This window comes from Myotis nattereri (assembly GCF_964212035.1).
Source record: "Myotis nattereri genome assembly, chromosome: 12".
NCBI lineage: Eukaryota > Metazoa > Chordata > Mammalia > Chiroptera > Vespertilionidae > Myotis > Myotis nattereri.
The window spans coordinates 81,067,169-81,085,025 of record NC_138087.1 but is presented as its reverse complement, the minus strand read 5'-3'; the positions used below and the strand labels follow the sequence as shown (position 1 = coordinate 81,085,025).

The window sequence follows — 17,857 nt, the reverse complement described above, 5'->3', positions numbered from 1 at the left end:
AAAACACATATATAATTACATATTGTTTTTGTGATTAGTCACTGTGCTTTAATGATGTTCCATTTGTAACAATGAAAATACATCCTGCATATCAGATATTTACATGATGATTCCTAACAGTAGGAACATTACAGTTATGAAGTAGCCACGAAAATAATGTTATGGTTGGGGGTCACCACAACACGAGGAACTGTATTAAAGGGTCGCGGCATCAGGAAGGGTGAGAACCACTGCCTTAAATGAAGGCGTCGGAGGAGGAGGAGGCAGCAGTGGGGTCTCTGTTGGCTTCTGGCCAGCGATCTCTCCAGGGTCTGGGGGGGACGAAGCTGGGGGCAGCAGGCTGGGTCCCAGGGGAGGCATCTGCAGACACTCAGTGAGGGGATTGCACGGGGCTTCCTGCCCAGGGTGGAGGGACCGCAGGGGAGCAGGCCGAGCCCCACGCAGCCTGGGCTGGGGTCACAGTGCCCGGAGGCCGCTGCAGATGCTGGCGGGTCGGCCGGCTGAGCGCCGGAGCCGGGGCTGCAGTGCAGGGGAAAGCAGGGGAGGTGACGGGATTAAGCAAAATCAGAGCCTCACAGACACAGGCAGCCCGGCTGGTTCCGTGACACACGAGTGTGTCCTTCCCTGAGAAGCAGACAGAAGCCCGTTAGCTCCTCCCGGGAGAGCCCAGTGGGGCCCCCATCCCGGCTCACTCCTCTCTCTCCTCCCGCAGGCCCTTCCCCTCGGAGGAGACGGCGGACAACGACGATGACGTCTACCGCAGCCTGGAGGAGCTGGCCGAGTGAGCACCCAGGAGTGGACTGGACAGCGGAGGGGGGCGCGTGGGGAGGCGGACGGGGGCGGGGATACCCGCTGAGGCCTCAGAGCCCCGCCCAGGGCACCTCTCAGTCCTGAGGGCTGTGGTGAGGGTCCCCCCAGCAGAGTGGGAGGTGAGGGTGAGGGTCTGCTCTCTCTCAGACATGAGCCTGTCTGCACCTCACACCCCCTCGTTCTCGAAGGCCCCGGCGTGTCTGGAGGTGACATGGAGGGGTCTTCCTCCCAGGCCTCTTGTTGGGGAGCCTCTTTTTCCAGAGCCGCAGAGAGAGCTGGGCGGAGGTTCCTAGCCCAGTGCTGTGTTGGGGGATGTGGGCCCCTGGAGCCAGGGCCCCTCAAGCCCGGGCCACAGCACAGGCCGTGGGTGGGTCCAGCACTGCCTCTGGCCCATCAGGGCGGGCGCGGGGCTGAGACCAGGCCACCTGAGGCCACAGGGGTCCCCCTTCTCTGGGTGGCCCATCCTTGTGGCTCTGTGTCTACTTCCTTCCTCTCTCTGAGGGCTTCCTCTGCGTCCACACGCAGCCCCGGCCTGGCCATCATCCTGGACTGGTTCACCCTACAGTCCCGCCCCCCCCCCAAACCCCCCGGACCAACAGGAGCCTGAAGAGTTGGCTGACTCTGGGGGGTTGCTGTGGCAGGGTGGGACCGAGTAGCCTGCACTCAGGGCCGGGCTGCTTCCCTGGGGGGGCAGTGGCCGGAGGAGGGAGGAGGGAGGGTGCCCACCCTGCAGGAGGGAGCCTGAGCCCTGGGGGGCCCTGGTGGCTCCTGAGCCGGCTGGCGCTGCCCCTAGGCCAGGGGGGGAACCCCACACGCTTCCTGCAACAAGATCCTCCTTCCTGCTGGGTCCCGGATAAGCCGCGGTTCCTGTGGGAAGACTCGGCGTCTCTCTCTCTCCACCTGCAGCACAGGCGGGGCGCGGGGGGGAGCCAGCCTTGGCCGCCCACCCCACATCCCTGCTGCCTCCAGGGTGTGGGGCCTTTAGCGGGAGCCCGTCTCTTTAAAGCAATACGAGTCACTCAGAACTCAGATGCCCGCATTGTGCTGGCAGCCAAGGTCCTGTGATGGGAAGGAAACACCAGTGGGAGTGGCTGCCACAGCCCATGCTCCTGAGCCTGGTCAGGCCGGGCCCCGCAGCGACCCCACTGGGAGGCATGGAGCTCTTCGGGGCGTCTGGTCGACCCCATGTTGGGGAGAGGGTGGGAGAGCAGCCTGGAGTCACAGCCAGGCCGAGCAGCCCACCTGGATGCCCCCCGCCCCCCAATCCCCCCGCCCGCCCTGAGCAGTGCCAGGAATCAGAGAGGGTCTTAGAAATGCCTGTGAGAGGATCACCCCAGCGCAGGCCCTTAGGGGTGGGGCTGAGTGAGGAGCTGCTCGCCCGCCTGCAGGGAGGAGGAAACGGCTCAGAGAGGCTCAGCTGGAAAGCGGTCCTGCCCTCCCCGCTGCCCCCCTCCTGCGGGCTGAGCCCAGGTTGGACTGCTTCCTGCCCCTTCCCGGCGTTTTCCACCTGGAGACCCCTCCTCATCTGCCAAATCCGGGTCTGAGTGTCTCCCCCTTGGAACAGCCCTTCAGTCCACCCACCCAGCCAGCACCGCCGCCCATCCCCCACAGCAGAGCACCCCACCCTGCGCGGCTGTCCATGGGGTGCACGGTGATTGGGAGGTAAATGCCTGTCTTCCTTCGACTGGGAGGTTCCTGGGGTCTTTGTCACGAGCACCCCGCTCAGGCCCCCTAGCAGCGCGGGCGTGGGCGCACGGCAGCGGAAGTCCTGGGTGATGACCGTGATGGAGCCTGCACGGGCGGGCACTGCTGGGACCTCACCTCCCATGTCCCCTCGCCCCAGCTGCTTTGTGAGGTCTGTCTGCAGGCGTCCCCATTTTACAGACAAGGAGGCTGAGGCCTAGAGAGGGGAAGCCCCGGTTCATGTCGCTCAGCTTTGACTCCACGTTTGTGCCCTCACCTCGCTGCCATGTGACGTTGAGGCTCCCCCCCCCGCCCCCCAGAGCCCGGGGCGCCCTGTCCAAGGGTGAGGGCCATCGAGATCTGCCGCTTCTCCCAGGTCACCAACCTGAGGAGTCAGCCGGCCCAGGGCTCCTTGAGCAGCCGGGACGTGGCAGGAAGTGCCTCCCAGAACCAGCCAGAGCCCCCTCCCCCTCAGCTGCCACCCGGGTTCCTGCCTGTCCCCAGTGGCTTGTGGGGCGCGGTCAGTTTGGGGGGTTTCTATGCGGTGGGTCAGACGGTGACGGCCCGGGCGCCCATGCCCCCCATCTCTGCCCCTTCCCGTGTGACGGGGCCCTTGAACCGCAACATGGGACGTGGCTCCTCTCGGGCGAGAGCCAGTCGGGCCGTGGCTTCGCACAGCTCAGTGGCGTCGTTCCGTGGCATTAAGAGCGAGCCTGGATCCGGTGGTTCCTTACGGCGCTTATTGCAGACGTAAATCATGAGTGGCGGGGACGGGGTGGGTGGGAGTCTCTAACTTGCGATTTGGTCCCAGCGGCTCCAGTTTAATAAATTTTTCAAGCTTCCCCTCCTCCTCCTCCCATGGAGAAGCACATCCCTCGCATCCTGTCCCCGGGGACCTGGGCTGATGCTATCCATTAGGGCAGCTTACAAGGCAGACAGGGAGGCCCCTTCTCACCGGCCGCCCGGCCCGCGGGGCAGGGAGGCGGCTGTGCCTGGCCAGGCGGAGCTCGGGCAGTGGCCCGGCCTCATCAGGGCAGCGGGAGTGAGGGAGCCCCACTGCCTCTGGGCGGCCGGGAGCAAGGGAGCCCCACTGCCTCTGGGCGGCCGGGAGCGAGGGAGCCCCACTTCCCAGGCGGCCGGGAGCGAGGGAGCCCCACTGCCTCTGGGCGGCCGGGAGCGAGGGAGCCCCACTTCCTCTGGGCGGCCGGGAGCGAGGGAGCCCCACTTCCTCTGGGCGGCCGGGAGCGAGGGAGCCCCACTGCCTCTGGGCGGCCGGGAGCGAGGGAGCCCCACTTCCTCCTGGGCGGCCGGGAGCGAGGGAGCCCCACTTCCCAGGCGGCCGGGTGCGAGGGAGCCCCACTTCCCAGGCGGCCGGGAGCGAGGGAGCCCCACTGCCTCTGGGCGGCCCGGAGCGAGCAGCGACAGTTTGAGCAAAACCTGCTCATCTTTCCTTTGGGCTCTCGGCCAGGCGTCAGAAGCTGCCCGGCCTGACGCTCCACAGTTGGACCCCCTCAAACACGCAGCCACGTGCCGCTCTCCCACACAGGGAACCTGGGGGGACCGACATGGCGAGCGCCCTGACGTCGGCTTCCATTCATTCATTCATTCATTCATTCAGTCGTGTACTCGTCCAGTTGCCAACTGGACACTAAGCGCTTTCTGTGTTCCCAGGAGCTGGGACTATAAAGGGGAGTGAGACCCCCTGCCCCCCAGGCCCCTGTGCTCCGGGCAGGGGTGGGGCTGGCTGCAAGAGGGGCGAGCGCTGGAGGAGAGGCGTGGGCCCCCCATGTGGACCCTCCTCTGAGAGGCCGTTCTGCCTGGGGTGTCCCCCACTGTTTCCCCAGCCTAGCGGGTGGTGGAGGCCCCGCAGCCTCTGCCCACCAGACAGCTCCTCAGTGGAGGCCGCCTCCCACCACCCAGCGCAGAAGTCTGTCTGTCCACTCCCACCACCCCGGCTCCTGAGCCACAGGGCTGTCTTGTGGGACACGCCCAGGACCTGGCTCTGTCGTGTCCTGTTTGTGTGGCCTCTGGCAGGTTTCCCACCTTGCGTGCCTCGGTTTCCCGGGTGTGACACACTGTCTGTATCTGCTTTGGGGACCGGCTGGGAAGGTCGCCAGTGACGTTGTGGGTGGCACAGCCCAGAGACCACACCGCGGGCGCTCAGCAGGGATGTGGCTCCCGGCCCGTTTCACCCCAAATGTGGCCTTTCTGATTCCGAACGGCCGTGGCTGTGCCGCCCGGAGAATGGCACACGGGCCACGTGTGGGACCGTGAGTTCTCTAGTAGCCACACCAAAACCAACATCCAAACACGAAGCAGGAAGAACACAACACAGGCAGGCAAATGTTAAGGATGTATTTTTGTTTAACCCAACATCCAAAATCCAGTGGCACCTCGTTCCTGGAACCGAACTCGTTCCGGAGGGCTGTTCGGAACCGAGTCATCTGTTCCCATTAGGAGTCATGTAGATGGAAGGACTGGTCCCAGACCCTCCCACGGTCCCGCTCCACCCTTTCTTACAGGCAGGCCAGGCGTCTTGTCCTGTTTAACCGTGAGTGATAACGAGGAAAGCAGAAGGGACAGGGAAGGTAAATGGACATTTAACAAACAGAAAGGGAACGTACAGTAAGATGAAAATTTAACAGTAATTACAGGCAGCAACCAAAGCAAGACACAAAACACGAAGGTGTTCGCGCACAATATCCTGAGATGTGAACCGTGGGAAACCGACTCAGGTCGCAGCCTCTCCTGTGAGAGGCGCGCGACGATCCACAGGCATCAGCGCGAAAGGGCTGTCAGTCCGAGGGGGGAGGCGTCGGGAAGCGGGGTCCCACTGGGTTACTTAGTTCGACACGACGCAGGAGCCCACGTGCTCAGCATAACCGCGGGCAGAGCCCAGCGGGACTCCCCGCGTTGGGAGCTCACGGCCGCGGCGGGTAGCGGCCCAGGTGGGCAGCGGGGGTCTCGGGTCCGAACGTGACCGGGGAGCTCAGAAGCCCGTGCGTCTGACCCGACGGCGCTGGGCTCGGATGATGGCCTCGGGGGCTCCGAGCTCGCTGTCGAGGCCACTGGATCATGTATAATTGAACAGGACAGCAGCTGGTTGAAAAAATTAACACAAAATACTGCCACTTAAAAACGCTTCATCCAGCAAACAGGGAGGCCTGTTTTGAAATTGCTCTCATGATGAATGCCTTGCATTTGCATATGGCTTCTCCCTCCCTGAGAGCCCCTCTTCTTCCTGGGGCGCTCTGGGGAGCCTGGGGGTGCGGCTCCTCCCGTCTCAGACCTGCCCGAGTCCTGGGCCGGCCCAGGGTGACGTGCCTGAACTGGGGGAACCCCTCGCCCAGGGCAGGAAGGGAGTTTGCACGCACAAGCACCACCCCTTGGGAGCCCAGATTGGGGCTGGGTAAATGCCAGCCCAGAAATCCGGGAGGGCTCCTCAGAAGAGGTGACCACTGGGTCCTGGAGCCCAAGTAGGAGCATCTTGTAGAGGCCTGGCTGGGACAGTGCCCCAGAGAGCGGAAGGTGGGGAGGGGGTGAGGCAGGAGAGCCAGTGGGGCCATCTGCCCAGGACCTGGGGTTCCCATCTCAGAGGTGTGGCTGAGCATCGCCCCGGGGAAGCACAGCGTGGTTTGCGACACTTCATAGGATTTACGAGGCAGCAGAATCCTGGAAGTTCCCTGCGACTCGGGGGAGGACTTCCCTGCTCCCCGGGAAGGTGTGTTCGTGGCGGAGAGCGCCTGGGTGTGCGGAGGCTGCCAGGGGTCAGTCCCACTGGCTGGAGGGGCCACCGTCACGCAGGCGGGTGACGACGAAAGTGCGTCCACTTCGGCCTCGGCTGTCAGATGCCCGGGCCCCAGCTGGTGGGGACGGGAATGATCCGCTGCCGCGGACGCTGAGACTTGTCCTCTGGCCCCGGCCCCGCTCTGGACGTGCGTTCGGAGATGCTGCCTGTCCGTCTCGGGGTCTTGTCCCTCCCCGAGCACCCCGAGCGGGAGGGGCCACGTCGCCTCACTCTCACCCGGAGGAGCCCTCAGTTTCTCCCCGAGTGCTCGCTGCGGATGGAGCTGAAAGGTTTGCAGCCTTTTCTGGGGGACACCCCCCAGTTCGTGCAGACAGCGCACCCTCGGGCCTGAGCTGTCAGGGAAAAGAATCGGGGGCTGGTAGGGCAGCCGCAATGTTGGGAAAGCGCTGGAAGGGAGGAACCCACAGAGCCGGAGACCCCCCCCCCCCCCGACCCACCTTATAATCCACCTCAGCCCTGGCTGACCACGGAACCTCTCACACACGGCGGGGCCTCCGGTTTCCCGCCGAGAAGTCGGCAGCCAGAGGCGGAGTCAGCAGCCACGCCAGCGGCTGCCCACTGTCCCAGCCCAGCGGACGGTCTCAGGCGGCCCCAGCCGCTATGAGGCAGGCATCCTGTCCCGTGTCCATGGAAGTCCTCAAACTTGCAACGAAACAGGAAAGAAGGAGCCGTCGCCAGAATAAAAACGGGCCCCGAGCAGCCCGCCTTGCTGACTCCGCGCTGTGAATGCGGCCAGGAGCTCCGGGGGGAAATGTGCCGAATGGGTGACAGAGGGGCCCAGCGGAGAAACAAGTGCAGAGAAGGGCCGAGTGGCCCCTCCGGGACTCGAACCGTGACCTCCGGGTTCATAGGTCGATGCTCAACCACCGAGCCATGCCGGCCGGACCCCTCCAAGCATCTTTCAAGCCCACCTGTCCAGGAAGCTCCCTGAGCAGGAGGCAGCGGCACGGGAATAGGTCCCCCAGATCCCGGAGATCTCGGCAGGCCCCCTGCCCCGTGCACCCCGCTTTCCCTCTGCCCCGCGAGAGCCGTGGGCGCCATGGGCATGCGTGGGGCAGTGAGGAGGTGGCATCTCGAGCACCGAGTCCTGTGGGGGGCTGCAGGGAGGTCCTGGAGGGGTAGGATCACGAGTGGGAGGGACAGGGCACGGGGATCAACTGGGATGTCCCCCAAACATGGGAGGAGAAGGCGGCTGTCATGCCGGCGGTTTGGTGCCCCTGCACCAGTGACCTGGAGGCCCCTTTCTGGGCCTATTTCCCGTTCTCTTTATTAAAGTCATTTGTTCGTAAAATGTGTAGCTGCCCGGGCCCCACCGCCCGCCCCTCCCTCCACTGGCCCCGCGGCCTCGCCTGCCTCTGATGGAGCAGCCTGCGGCGTCCCCTCTCCTCTGTCCCGCGCGGCCACAGTTTTGACGCTGGCCTTGTCACCGGGCCCGCTCTGCTGTGCGACATGAGCCTGACAGCCGGCGCCTGCAGGGCCTGCCTGGACCTCGGGCACCGGCGGGCAGGGCCTCGGGCGCTGTTTCCTTGGGGGCAGCGTCTGCAGGGACAGGGAGGCTGAGTGCTCGGCTGCAGGTGCCAGGCCCGGCCATGGTGAGGGTGTGGGGCTGGGAGGCAGGAGCCCGGGCGTCGGAGCTGGGCACCGCCTGGCCTGCGAAGACTCCCACGGGGGTCCCCCCGGGCCTCCCCCTGTTCCTGGCGGTTAGTGAGGGGCTGGGGAGGCGGTTAGTGAGGGGCTGGGGAGGCGGTTAGTGAGGGGCTGTCTCGGGTCCCTCTGAAGCACGGCAGGCAAAGCAGGAGCTGTGCTCTGCACGCTGCCAGTTTAAACGCAGACACCTGGGAGGCAGGTGCCCACCCTTAGGCCGGGAGACGGCGGCGTCCCGCCCCTCTGACTGCTCCCTCCCCGCAGCGAGCACGACGTGGGGGAGGACATCTACGACTGCGTCCCGTGTGAGGATGAGGGGGACGACATCTACGAGGACATCATCAAGGTGGAGGTGCAGCAGCCCATGGTAAGCGCCCCGGCCCGCGCCCACCGCGCCCTCTTCCTCGCCCGCACGGGCTTTTATTTTAGACTTGGCAGAGCAGTCTGTCCTTTAAAAAAAAAAAAAAATATATATATATATATATATATATATATATATATATATATGCTTCTATTGATTTTGGAGAGAAAGGGAGAGGGAGGGAGAGAGAAACACCAGTGATGAGAGAATCATTGGTCGGCTGCCTCCTGCAATCCCCACCCTGGGGATCGAGCCTGCAACCCGGGCCTGTGCCCTGACCAGGAATCAAACCGTGACCTCCTGGTTCATAGGTCAACGCTCAGCCACACCAATCAGGCTGATTCTGGCCCTTTCTTTAAAAATGAGCTGAAACCAGTTTGGCTCAGTGGGTAAAGCGTCGGCTTGCGGACTGAAAGGTCCCAGGTTCGATTCCGGCCAAGGACATGTACCTGGGTTGCGGTCACATCCCCAGTGGGAGGTGTGCAGGAGGCAGCTGATCGATGTTTCTAACTCTCTATCTCTTTCCCTTCCTCTCTGTAAAAAATCAATAAAATATATTAAAAAAAAAAAAATGAGCCGGCCCGGGCCCGGGGCCACTGAAGGGGAGCTGGTCCGGTGTGGAGGGAGCTCCAGAGGCTCCCCCCATCCTCCCCACCCCAGTTCCTCCCGCTTCCTGGGCCCAGCCTGCTGCGGGCCCTCATCCCTGCGAAGTCTCCTCAGGAGGCTGGGATGTGACGCGCCCTTCCCGCGTAGCCCTGGGATTCTCCTCGAAGGCTGTGCAGGGCTCGGAGTCCCTCCCGCCCAGGAGCTGCCAGCTCACAGCGGGAACCCCACTCACACCACACGCGTCAGCTCCCACTGCACGCACCGGCCTCTCTGGGCAGCGCGGACCCGCGATCGTCCCAGTCAGCCAGCTGTGCGTCCTCTGTGTGCGAGGGTGTCTGTGTCCAGCCGGGAGGCTGACAGCCTGGGACGCCCGTGGGCTGCAGTGCGGGGTTAATGCCCACAGCTGCTGTGGGGAGGCGGGTCCTTCCGGCCGGGCCGGGTAGATGGGGACTGGGCCACAGCCCCTCGGGCCCCTACACAGGGGCATGGAGATGCCAATTGCCACCTCGGGAGGCTTTTGATGCCATTTGCTTTCACACCAGAAATGGGGAACGTTTCACAAAGGGAATTCGGGTCCATGTGGGAGTGAGCAGTGGCGGCGAACACACGAAGCGGGGAGCCGCTCCCCCGGCCTTTCAGAGAGGCTTTCCCCCCCTGGGCGCCTGCGGCCCCTCCGGCATCACGCGGGGGAGACGGGACATGCTGGGCTCGGAGCTCGCAGCCCCGAAACTGCCCTGAAGGGTGTGGTGGGTTCCCTTCCCCTCAGGAACCAGGTCTCGCTCTGTCGAGTCAGCTGTGGGGCTGTGACCCCGGGCGATCCTGCCCCCCTGGGGGGTGTTGGGGGCTGGAAGTTCACCCTCACCTGTTGCTGGAGGTCCCTGATTCCCCGCCCCCAGCTGCCCAGGAGCCTGGCCGGCCTCTGGGCTCCCCCAGCCCTTTGGGAGCCGGTGTCCTCTGGAGCCCGGGGCACAGGCTCCCGAGACCCCCCCACGGTGCTTGGCCCGCGGAGACCTGGAGAGGGCGCTCCCCAAGCTCTCTCTGTCCCTGGTGCTGAACCCCACACAGCGGGACCTGGGGCTGAGATGATGTCCCCTCGCCCCCCCCGCCCCCCCTCCCCCCTCCCCCCCTCCGTATCCTGGGGATAAGCTGGTGCCCCTGCCCTGCTCTGCTCAGTGTCCTAACGGCCCGGGCTGGTGCTCACAGGGCGCGCGTCCACCCCGGGTGGGTGGGCCTCCCGCCACGCCCTCTGGGACCCACCCTGGTGTATCTCATCCCCTGCCACGGCTGGTGCTCCCCCCGTAGTCCCAGTGGAGGTCATGGGGACGGTGCTTTTGCAAAGGAAGATAAAGCCAGAGATTGGCAGGTGTGGCTTTCAGCCCAGACGTGGGAAGACCAGCTGCGTGCTCGGTCCCGGGCCTGTCCCTCCCACCTCCCCGGCAGTGGGCACCCCTGAGGCTGTGGACTAAATGGGCGGGCCTCCCTGACCCCCGCGTGCAGCTGGGTGCTAACTGGGTCTCTCGTCTGTTTCCATGCTCTCAGATCAGGTACATGCAGGTAAGGCTGCCCGCGGCGTCTCCCCCTCGCGGCCCTGTCTTGGGAGACACTGTCGGCTGTTTTCATGCAGTTTTAGGGGGACCACTCGGCATCCCCATGGAGCCCGAGAGTAACAGTGCAGCCCCCTGGCTGAGCAGGGCTGCCACCCTGGCCCTGGGGCATGTGCCCGTGCGGCCCTTGGAGCTGCGACCCTGGCAGAGCCCAGCAGGGCCTGGCTTTCCTGGAGGAGGAGGAGGATGGTCAGGGCACATGGGGTCCGAACGTCATGCCAGGGGTGCCAGCTCCTTCTCCCAGGGCCTCGCTCATGGGCACATACGGCTCAGCTGAGGGGCCCGAGAGCGTGGCTGCCTCTGCACTCACATCACCCCCCGTTCCCCGGCGCTGTGACCACAGTCTTGGTCAGCCCGACCCCCGCCCTGGTCCCCCCAGAGGTGGGGGCAGGCCCTGCCACGGTGGCGCGTCCCCAGGGGCCCTGCTTGCAGTCCGTGGGCGCTGGGAAGGGCCAACCTGTGAGGAATCCGTGTCCTTCTCTGAGGCACCAGCTGAGGATCCATTTGGTGGACATGGGTCCTCAGGAAGCTGGTCAGAGGCTCCCCTGTGCACACAGTAGGTGCTTTAAGCACGTTATATGTGCTGTCTATGCCGGAGGTGGCTGGTGCGGGGCTCGCCCTGGCCTGGAAGCCGCGCTTCCTCTGCACTGCCGCCCGTTCTCAGGTTCCCGCCACAGCCCCTTGGCGTGCCTCAGTTTCCTCATCTGCAAGAGGGGAGGGGGAGGAAGGCCTGGGCCCTTCTGTCTCCCATCCGGCCCCACGTTGGCCAAACGGGCGGTGAGCGGGTGGCAGGCCTGGTGGGCATCCCTGCTCATGCCCGTGTCCGCCCGTAGAAAATGGGCATGACAGAGGACGACAAGAGGACGTGCTGCCTGCTGGAGATCCAGGAGACCGAGGCCAAGTACTACCGCACGCTGGAGGACATCGAGAAGGTGGGTTCGGCCCCTGCGGCGCCGGCTCCAGCTCCCTGGGGCTCGGCCTTCCGGGGCAGGGACCACCCCTGCCTGGTGCGTCCGGGTGGTGTTGGGGGCCTCAGCCAGGGCGTGCCGTGTGCTTTGGGGGTAACCATGTTTACAGGCCTCCCCTCCCCATTCGAGATAGGTGTGCTACCCCCGAGTCAGACAGGCCAGGGCAGCCTGTCCATGTGGACAGTTCCTCCTGCTCGGTCCCGTGGCCGGGAGAGGTGGGGACAGGCCCCCTGGGGAGAAGGGGCCGGAGAGGAGAGGCGCGAGTCCTCGTTTGCACCTGTGAGAACCGAGGCGGCTCAGGCAGGACCACTGCCTGCCCGCGGAGCTTCTGGGCGTGGAGAGCCTCTCCTGGCAGGTTCAGGGCGCAGGCGGGGACCGTGGCCCTGTCACCGTCCAGAGGTGCGTGAGGGTGACGCCCTCCCCTCCCGGCGTCAGTTTCTCATGTCTCAGACGCTAGCCATGCTCCGTGGTGGCTGTGGATTCGTGTCCAGCGCACGCGAGTGCCCCCGGGAGCAGGTGTGTGCTCGGCCCGTGCTCAGGCCCCACTCGCCTGCCCCGCGCAGCAGAGCCGGGCCTCCCAGATGCTCTGCAGCAAGCACTGGGCGCCGGCCGGGCCAGGCGTGGGGGCCGCCTGCAGGGAGCCCCTGACCTCGCGGGGTTGTCCGAGCCCCTCTGGCCGCGCTGTGGCCTGGAAGGTGGCTGCCCCCCGCGCTGAGGCAGCATCGGGCTCTGTCTTCCAGAACTACATGGGCCCCCTGAGGCTGGTGCTGAGCCCGGCGGACATGGCGGCTGTCTTCATCAACCTGGAGGTGAGGCCCTGTGTGCCCGCCCGCGGGCTCTGTCCCGGGTCCCGGGCTGTGCCTGTACCCAGGTCCCGGGCTGCGCTGCGTCCCTGCCCAGGGCTCCGTGGGTCCTGGCTAAGGGGTGTTTTGTGGCTGGCAGATGAGCGGAGGGACTTGGTTTCGGGGACTTGGGTGTGCTCAGGCCTCCTCGGACGGCCAGCCCCATGGCCCTCCTGGCTGGGTTACACCCACACTTATGTGGGAGGCACCCCCACGCCCGGGCCTCTCCGTCCGAGAGCGAACAGGGACGCGTGGCCCTCTGGCTGGTGCCGCTCACGTGCCGACGGCTTTCCCTCCAGGACCTGATCAGGGTGCACCACAGCTTCCTGCGGGCCATCGATGTGGCCATGATGGCGGGTGGCGGCACGCTGGCCAAGGTCTTCCTGGAGTTCAAGGAGAGGTGGGTGCGGCCCCTCCCGGCCGGGGGCCTCGGGGACGCCTGGGCGCCTCTCTGGGTCCGCGCGGGACAGTGCAGAGCTGACCGGGGCTTCACCGGCGGGGTCCCCTGGCTATGTGCCGCCCGCGGCAGGTGGCGTGTGTGCGTCCCTGCATGTGTGCGTGTGCATGTGCGTGCACGTGTGTGCACACATGTGAACCTACATGTCCGCACGTGCATGCCCAGGCTCCTGATCTACGGGGAGTACTGCAGCCACATGGAGCACGCTCAGAACACGCTGAACCAGCTCCTCGCCAGCCGGGAGGACTTCAGGCTGAAAGTGGAGGTAACAGTGGCTCCCGGCCTGGCCCCTGGCTCATCCTTCTCAGGCTGCAGCTCCATGGCCTCCTGCTCACCCCGTGCGGGAAGGTGGGGACTGGGTAGTGAGAGGACTTTTCCTTTTTTAAATTTTTAAATTTTTATTGACTTCAGAGAGGAAGGGAGAGAGAGAAACATCAATGATGAGAGAGAATCATGGACCGGCTGCCTCCTGCACGCTCCCACTGGGGATCGAGCCCGCAACCGGGGCCTGGGCCCTGACGGGGAATCGAACCGGGACCTCCTGGTTCCTAGGTCGACGCTCAACCACTGAGCCACGCCGGCCGGGCTTATAGGACTTTTTTGTGTGGATTTTAGCAGGTGGTTTTTTCTTCTGTGGGTGGGCAGTGAGCAGGTGGAGGGCACTGTCCCGGGCCAAAACACAGCCTGAGCCCCTGGGTGCAGGTGAGGTAGGCCCCAAGGACCGGATCTGGCTCAGTGCGGGGCTGTGACCGACCCCTGACCCTGGCCTACGTGAACCCCAAGGGGACCCCAGTGACGGATGTTTGCTGGGAGCTGTGGAGCCTCCCCCCGCTTCCATCCTCGCCCGGGCTCAGGGCCGGTGTCCTGTGGGGTTTCCCACATGAGCCCCACTCAGGACCCTGTCCTTGTTCCCCTCCTTGGGGTGCCAGGCTGCTCCCCGGCTGGGTTCCCGTCAGATCCTGTTTCCGGAGTGGGTCCCGGTGTTGGGGCCCTTTGCTCAGCAATGCGGGGATGCCCGGTGTCCAGGCAATGAGGGGGAGCCCCTGGTTCCGCAGGTGGTCCCCCTAATGTGAGCCAGCTCCCCGAGGATGTTGAGGCAGGCCCAGTGGGTGCCAGCCCCCGAATTGCAGTCCTCGTGTGGCCACTGCGGACCCGAGGCTGTGAGAGGCGGCAGCCCCGCACCTGGTGATGGGGGAGGGGGTTCTGGGAGCCAGGCCAGACAAGGATGGGACGCCCGGGCCCCAGTTCCGGCCTCAGGTCTGCCCCCGGCCGGGGTGTGGGAGCGTCGGGGGTCCAGCGTCCCCGGGCAAGGACGCCCCTCATCGCCTTGCTGCCCCGACGCCCAGGAATGCACGCTGAAGGTCCAGGACGGGAAGTTCAAGCTGCAGGACCTGCTGGTGGTGCCCATGCAGCGGGTGCTCAAGTACCACCTCCTCCTGAAGGTGAGCCCTCGGCCTCCGCGGCCGGGCAGGGCGGAGCCACGGGGAGGCTAGAACCAGCAGACACTCGCCGGCCGTGCTTCGCGCACAGAGCGGCAGGGGCACTGGGAGCTGCTCTCTGTGCCGTAAGTGTACGAAGGAGAGCTGGGATTCAGGTGGGCAAGCGAGCAGAGAAAGTGGCAGAGACGGGACTCCTCCCCGGCCAGGAGTGAGCGTTCCCGTGGCTGCGCCTTAGCCGCCCTGAGCTCCCGGCAGCCACGGAGAATGGGAATAGGGAGCCCTGGGCAGACGGACCTGGGGCAACGCTGGTTCTGGGAGGTGCCAAGGGAGGCTCTTCCGTGAACCAACCTGTTCCCTGGGGGCTCAGCACCCAGCTTTGTGCTGCTAGCGTCCCTCCTGTTACCCACAGGACTTGGGGACACCCTCCCTCGAAGCAGTGTGTGGCCTGGGTGGGGGTCCACTCTCTGCTGGAGGGGGCAGCTGAGCCCGTCTGTCTCAGGAGGCCTCACGCTGTGCCCGGTGGGGGTGAGGGCAGAGGCAGGACCCCCTGAGGGGTGACCCATGGCTCCCTTCTCACCCCTCAGGAACTTCTGAGCCATTCCACCGACCGGCCCGAGAGGCAGCAGCTGAAGGAAGCACTGGAAGCCATGCAGGTGAGTAAACTGAGGCAGGGAGAGGCCGGGCTGTGACCCTAGATGTAGCGTTTCCTGGGGGGCACGGAGCAGAGCAGGGCACAGGGTGGCGGGGGAGACCCACCGACGGGCAGAGGGTCGGGCCCGGGGGCCTGCAGGCTTTCCCGCCGTCCGCTGGGGCCTCAGGTTCCCAGGCCCTGGCCTCAGTCTGGGCACCGGCCTGTGCTGCCTGCTGCCCAGCCCTGGGACTTCTGCTACTGACATGCCTGCCCCCCCACCCCGAGCCGCACCACCTCCCCCGCCTCCCGGGCCTGTGCCAACCCACTGGCAGCTACGCCTCCCGAAGGGGAGCTCAGCTGGAGTCCCGGCTGCCCCGAGACCTCCTGTGGCTCCCACCGCCCCGGCGGGCACGGGCTCCTTGGCGCCGGGTGGCTCTGCGGTTGCTTGCCACGGGCCCGGGTCCCAGGCAGCTTGGCCACGCCAGGCCCTGAGCACCCTCCATCCTTTCCCCACTCTGAGTGCTGGCAGCCCCCCCCCCACTGTGTCCCCAGTCTTGGCAGGGGGACGTTTCTCGGGAGGGTGGTCCCAGGATTCCGTTCCCCGTTGTGCATGCTCCGCGCTGAGAGCGCCTCTGAGCAGCCTTGTGCTCCTGGGGGACTTCACTCCATGTCCGTGTGGGCCTGTGGCCTGCGCCGCGTGGCTGCAGTGGTCGCACAGCTGGCCGGCCGCTTGTAGCCTTTCTGCCTCGGGTCTGGTTCTGCCGCTGGGCTCCTCGGGCCGGGCAGGAGGTCTGTGGGGAGGCCGGACCGGCTTGCAGCTCCACCCACGGCAGCCTGCGCTCCTGCTGGGCAGGGGCTGTGCCACCCTCCGGGTTCTCCAGGGTGGGCCAGGTCCCCTGGCTCTCCACAGCGCTGAGTGCCCTGCCCAGTCACTCTGCCCTCTGGATTGCAGTGGGCACTGCCCCCTGGTGGCCAGCAGGAGGCTGCATGACATGGACAGCTGGTGGGGTTCGCCCCGGTGCAGCTGAGGGTCCGGAGGCTGTGGCCTTTGGGGTGGCCCCTCCCCAGGGCTCAGACACGGCTGATCCGAGTCTAGTCGGCTGTTGATTATCTACTCTCACCTTGGGGGTCCGGAGGCAGGGGCTTGGGGTTCTTGGCCCACTGATTGGAGTGTGGTTTGGGGTTGGTTTGACCTTGTTTTCCTGAGTTTCTTTATTTGTCAAGTGGGGTTGGCCCTTCTCACTATCTTGCTGCCTTGATAGTGAGCCAGCCACTTTGGGCACATGGTGGAAGGTGCTTTTAAAAAAAACATATATTTTTTTAATTGATGTCAGAGAGGAAGGGAGAGGGAGAGAGACAGAAACATCAATGATGAGAGAGAGTCATTGATGGGCTGCCTCCTGCATGCCCCTCACTGGGGATCGAGCCCGCAACCCGGGCATGTGCCCCGACTGGGACTTGAAACGTGACCTCCTGGCTCACAGGTCAACGCTCAACCACTGAGCCCCGCCGGCTGGGCTGCAGGTGCTTTGAAAGTGCCCGGCCCTGGGCGGTGCGGGAGGGGGTGGGGCTGAGCCCCCCGGCCCTGGGCGGTGCGGGATGGGGTGGGGTTGAGCCCCCCGGCCCTGGGCGGTGCGGGAGGGGGTGGGGCTGAGCCCCCTCGCCCCGCCGGCCGGGCCTGCTAACCCCGCCCACACTGCTGGTTCCCAGGACTTGGCAATGTACATAAATGAAGTGAAACGGGACAAAGAGACCCTGAAGAAAATCAGCGAGTTCCAGAGCTCCATAGAGAACCTGGTAAGTGCCGGCTCTCCAAGGAAGGGAGATCATTCTTCTAAATGTATTTTTACTGATTTCAGAGAGGAAGGGAGAGAGCGAGGGAGGGGGAGAGAGAGGGAGGGAGGGAGGGAGAGAGAGAGAGAGAGAGAGAGAGAGAGAGAGAGAGAAACATCGATGTGAGAGGGAATCATGGATCAGCTGCCTCCTGCACGCCCCCCACTGGGGATCCAGCCCACAACCCGGGCCTGTGCCCTGACGGGAATCGAACCGTGACCTTTGGTGCATAGGACAACACTCACCCAATCGAGCCACGCCGGCCGGGGCCAGAGGGTGAAGATTAATCATGTCCACGTACTACGTGTATTTTTAAAATGTCTCTCACGATCTCCATATTGAACAAGTGGAAGTGTGAGAACACCCTTGTCCGGCCGGGTCCTGGGAGCTGCCCTTGGGTTCTCCCCTCCCCCTGGGCGTCAGGCAGGCACCTGACGGGACCCTCTCAGAGTCACCCTTGGGCGTTGGGTGCCGCTGTGACCTGCGGGAGAGGAGCTGGGCCATCGGAAGCGGGCACCCCCTGCTTGTCCCAGCCGACGTCTCGCCGACCTGCCAGTGCGTCCCCCAGCGCTCCTCCACTTCCTCTCTGTCGACACGTGGGGTGCATCCTTTGCTGGGGGTCTGTCCTGTGCATTGGAAATGGCCCAGTAGATGCCCGTAGCACCCCCACCCTTGGGGGGCCCGGTGATGACCACGCACGTCTCCAGGTGTCCCCTGGGCACAGAGCTGGCCCTGGCTCAGAGCCGCCGGCCTGCACGACGCGCCCTCGTCCCTGAACTCGGCCGGTCCCGCTGAGTCTCTGTGGAAGTCAAACCCTCGCAGAAGCTTTGGGCAGAGGAAGCTCCCGGGTGCCCAGGCCCCACCTGGTCTCCGTTGCCCATTCCTCACCCCTGGGGTCGAGAGAGCCCAAGGGGACCCCCGTGCGCACGCGCCTGAGGACGCTCGCACCGTGTCCGAGTAAAGGAAAGCCGTCGGTACAGCGTTAGGGTACAGCTCCGTTTTCCTTCCTTTAGAACAAAATCGAGCGCCCGGGGCAGGGGGCAGGGGGCAGGGCCAGGGCCCGGACTGGGGTGCAGTGCCTTCGGCGCCTGGCGGAGCGGGGCCGGCAGGGTCCCCAGCAGCAGCGTTTCCTCAATGCCCCATGATGCACGGGCATCACTTTTACACGAAA

General features: G+C 65.1%; 1 protein-coding gene across 1 annotated transcript in view; it reads left to right on the top strand.

The window, feature by feature from the left end:
* Nucleotides 1–17,857, top strand: part of VAV2 (vav guanine nucleotide exchange factor 2) — a gene marked incomplete at its 5' end in the record, with an annotated part of 102,410 nt that overhangs the window by 64,872 nt on the left and 19,681 nt on the right. The window contains 9 exons of the mRNA XM_081103326.1: nucleotides 713–781; nucleotides 8,210–8,312; nucleotides 11,350–11,448; nucleotides 12,225–12,293; nucleotides 12,626–12,726; nucleotides 12,949–13,048; nucleotides 14,130–14,225; nucleotides 14,807–14,875; nucleotides 16,564–16,650. Coding sequence (XP_080959452.1) covers nucleotides 713–781; nucleotides 8,210–8,312; nucleotides 11,350–11,448; nucleotides 12,225–12,293; nucleotides 12,626–12,726; nucleotides 12,949–13,048; nucleotides 14,130–14,225; nucleotides 14,807–14,875; nucleotides 16,564–16,650 — 793 coding nt within the window. The remainder of the gene's footprint in view (nucleotides 1–712; nucleotides 782–8,209; nucleotides 8,313–11,349; nucleotides 11,449–12,224; nucleotides 12,294–12,625; nucleotides 12,727–12,948; nucleotides 13,049–14,129; nucleotides 14,226–14,806; nucleotides 14,876–16,563; nucleotides 16,651–17,857) is intronic.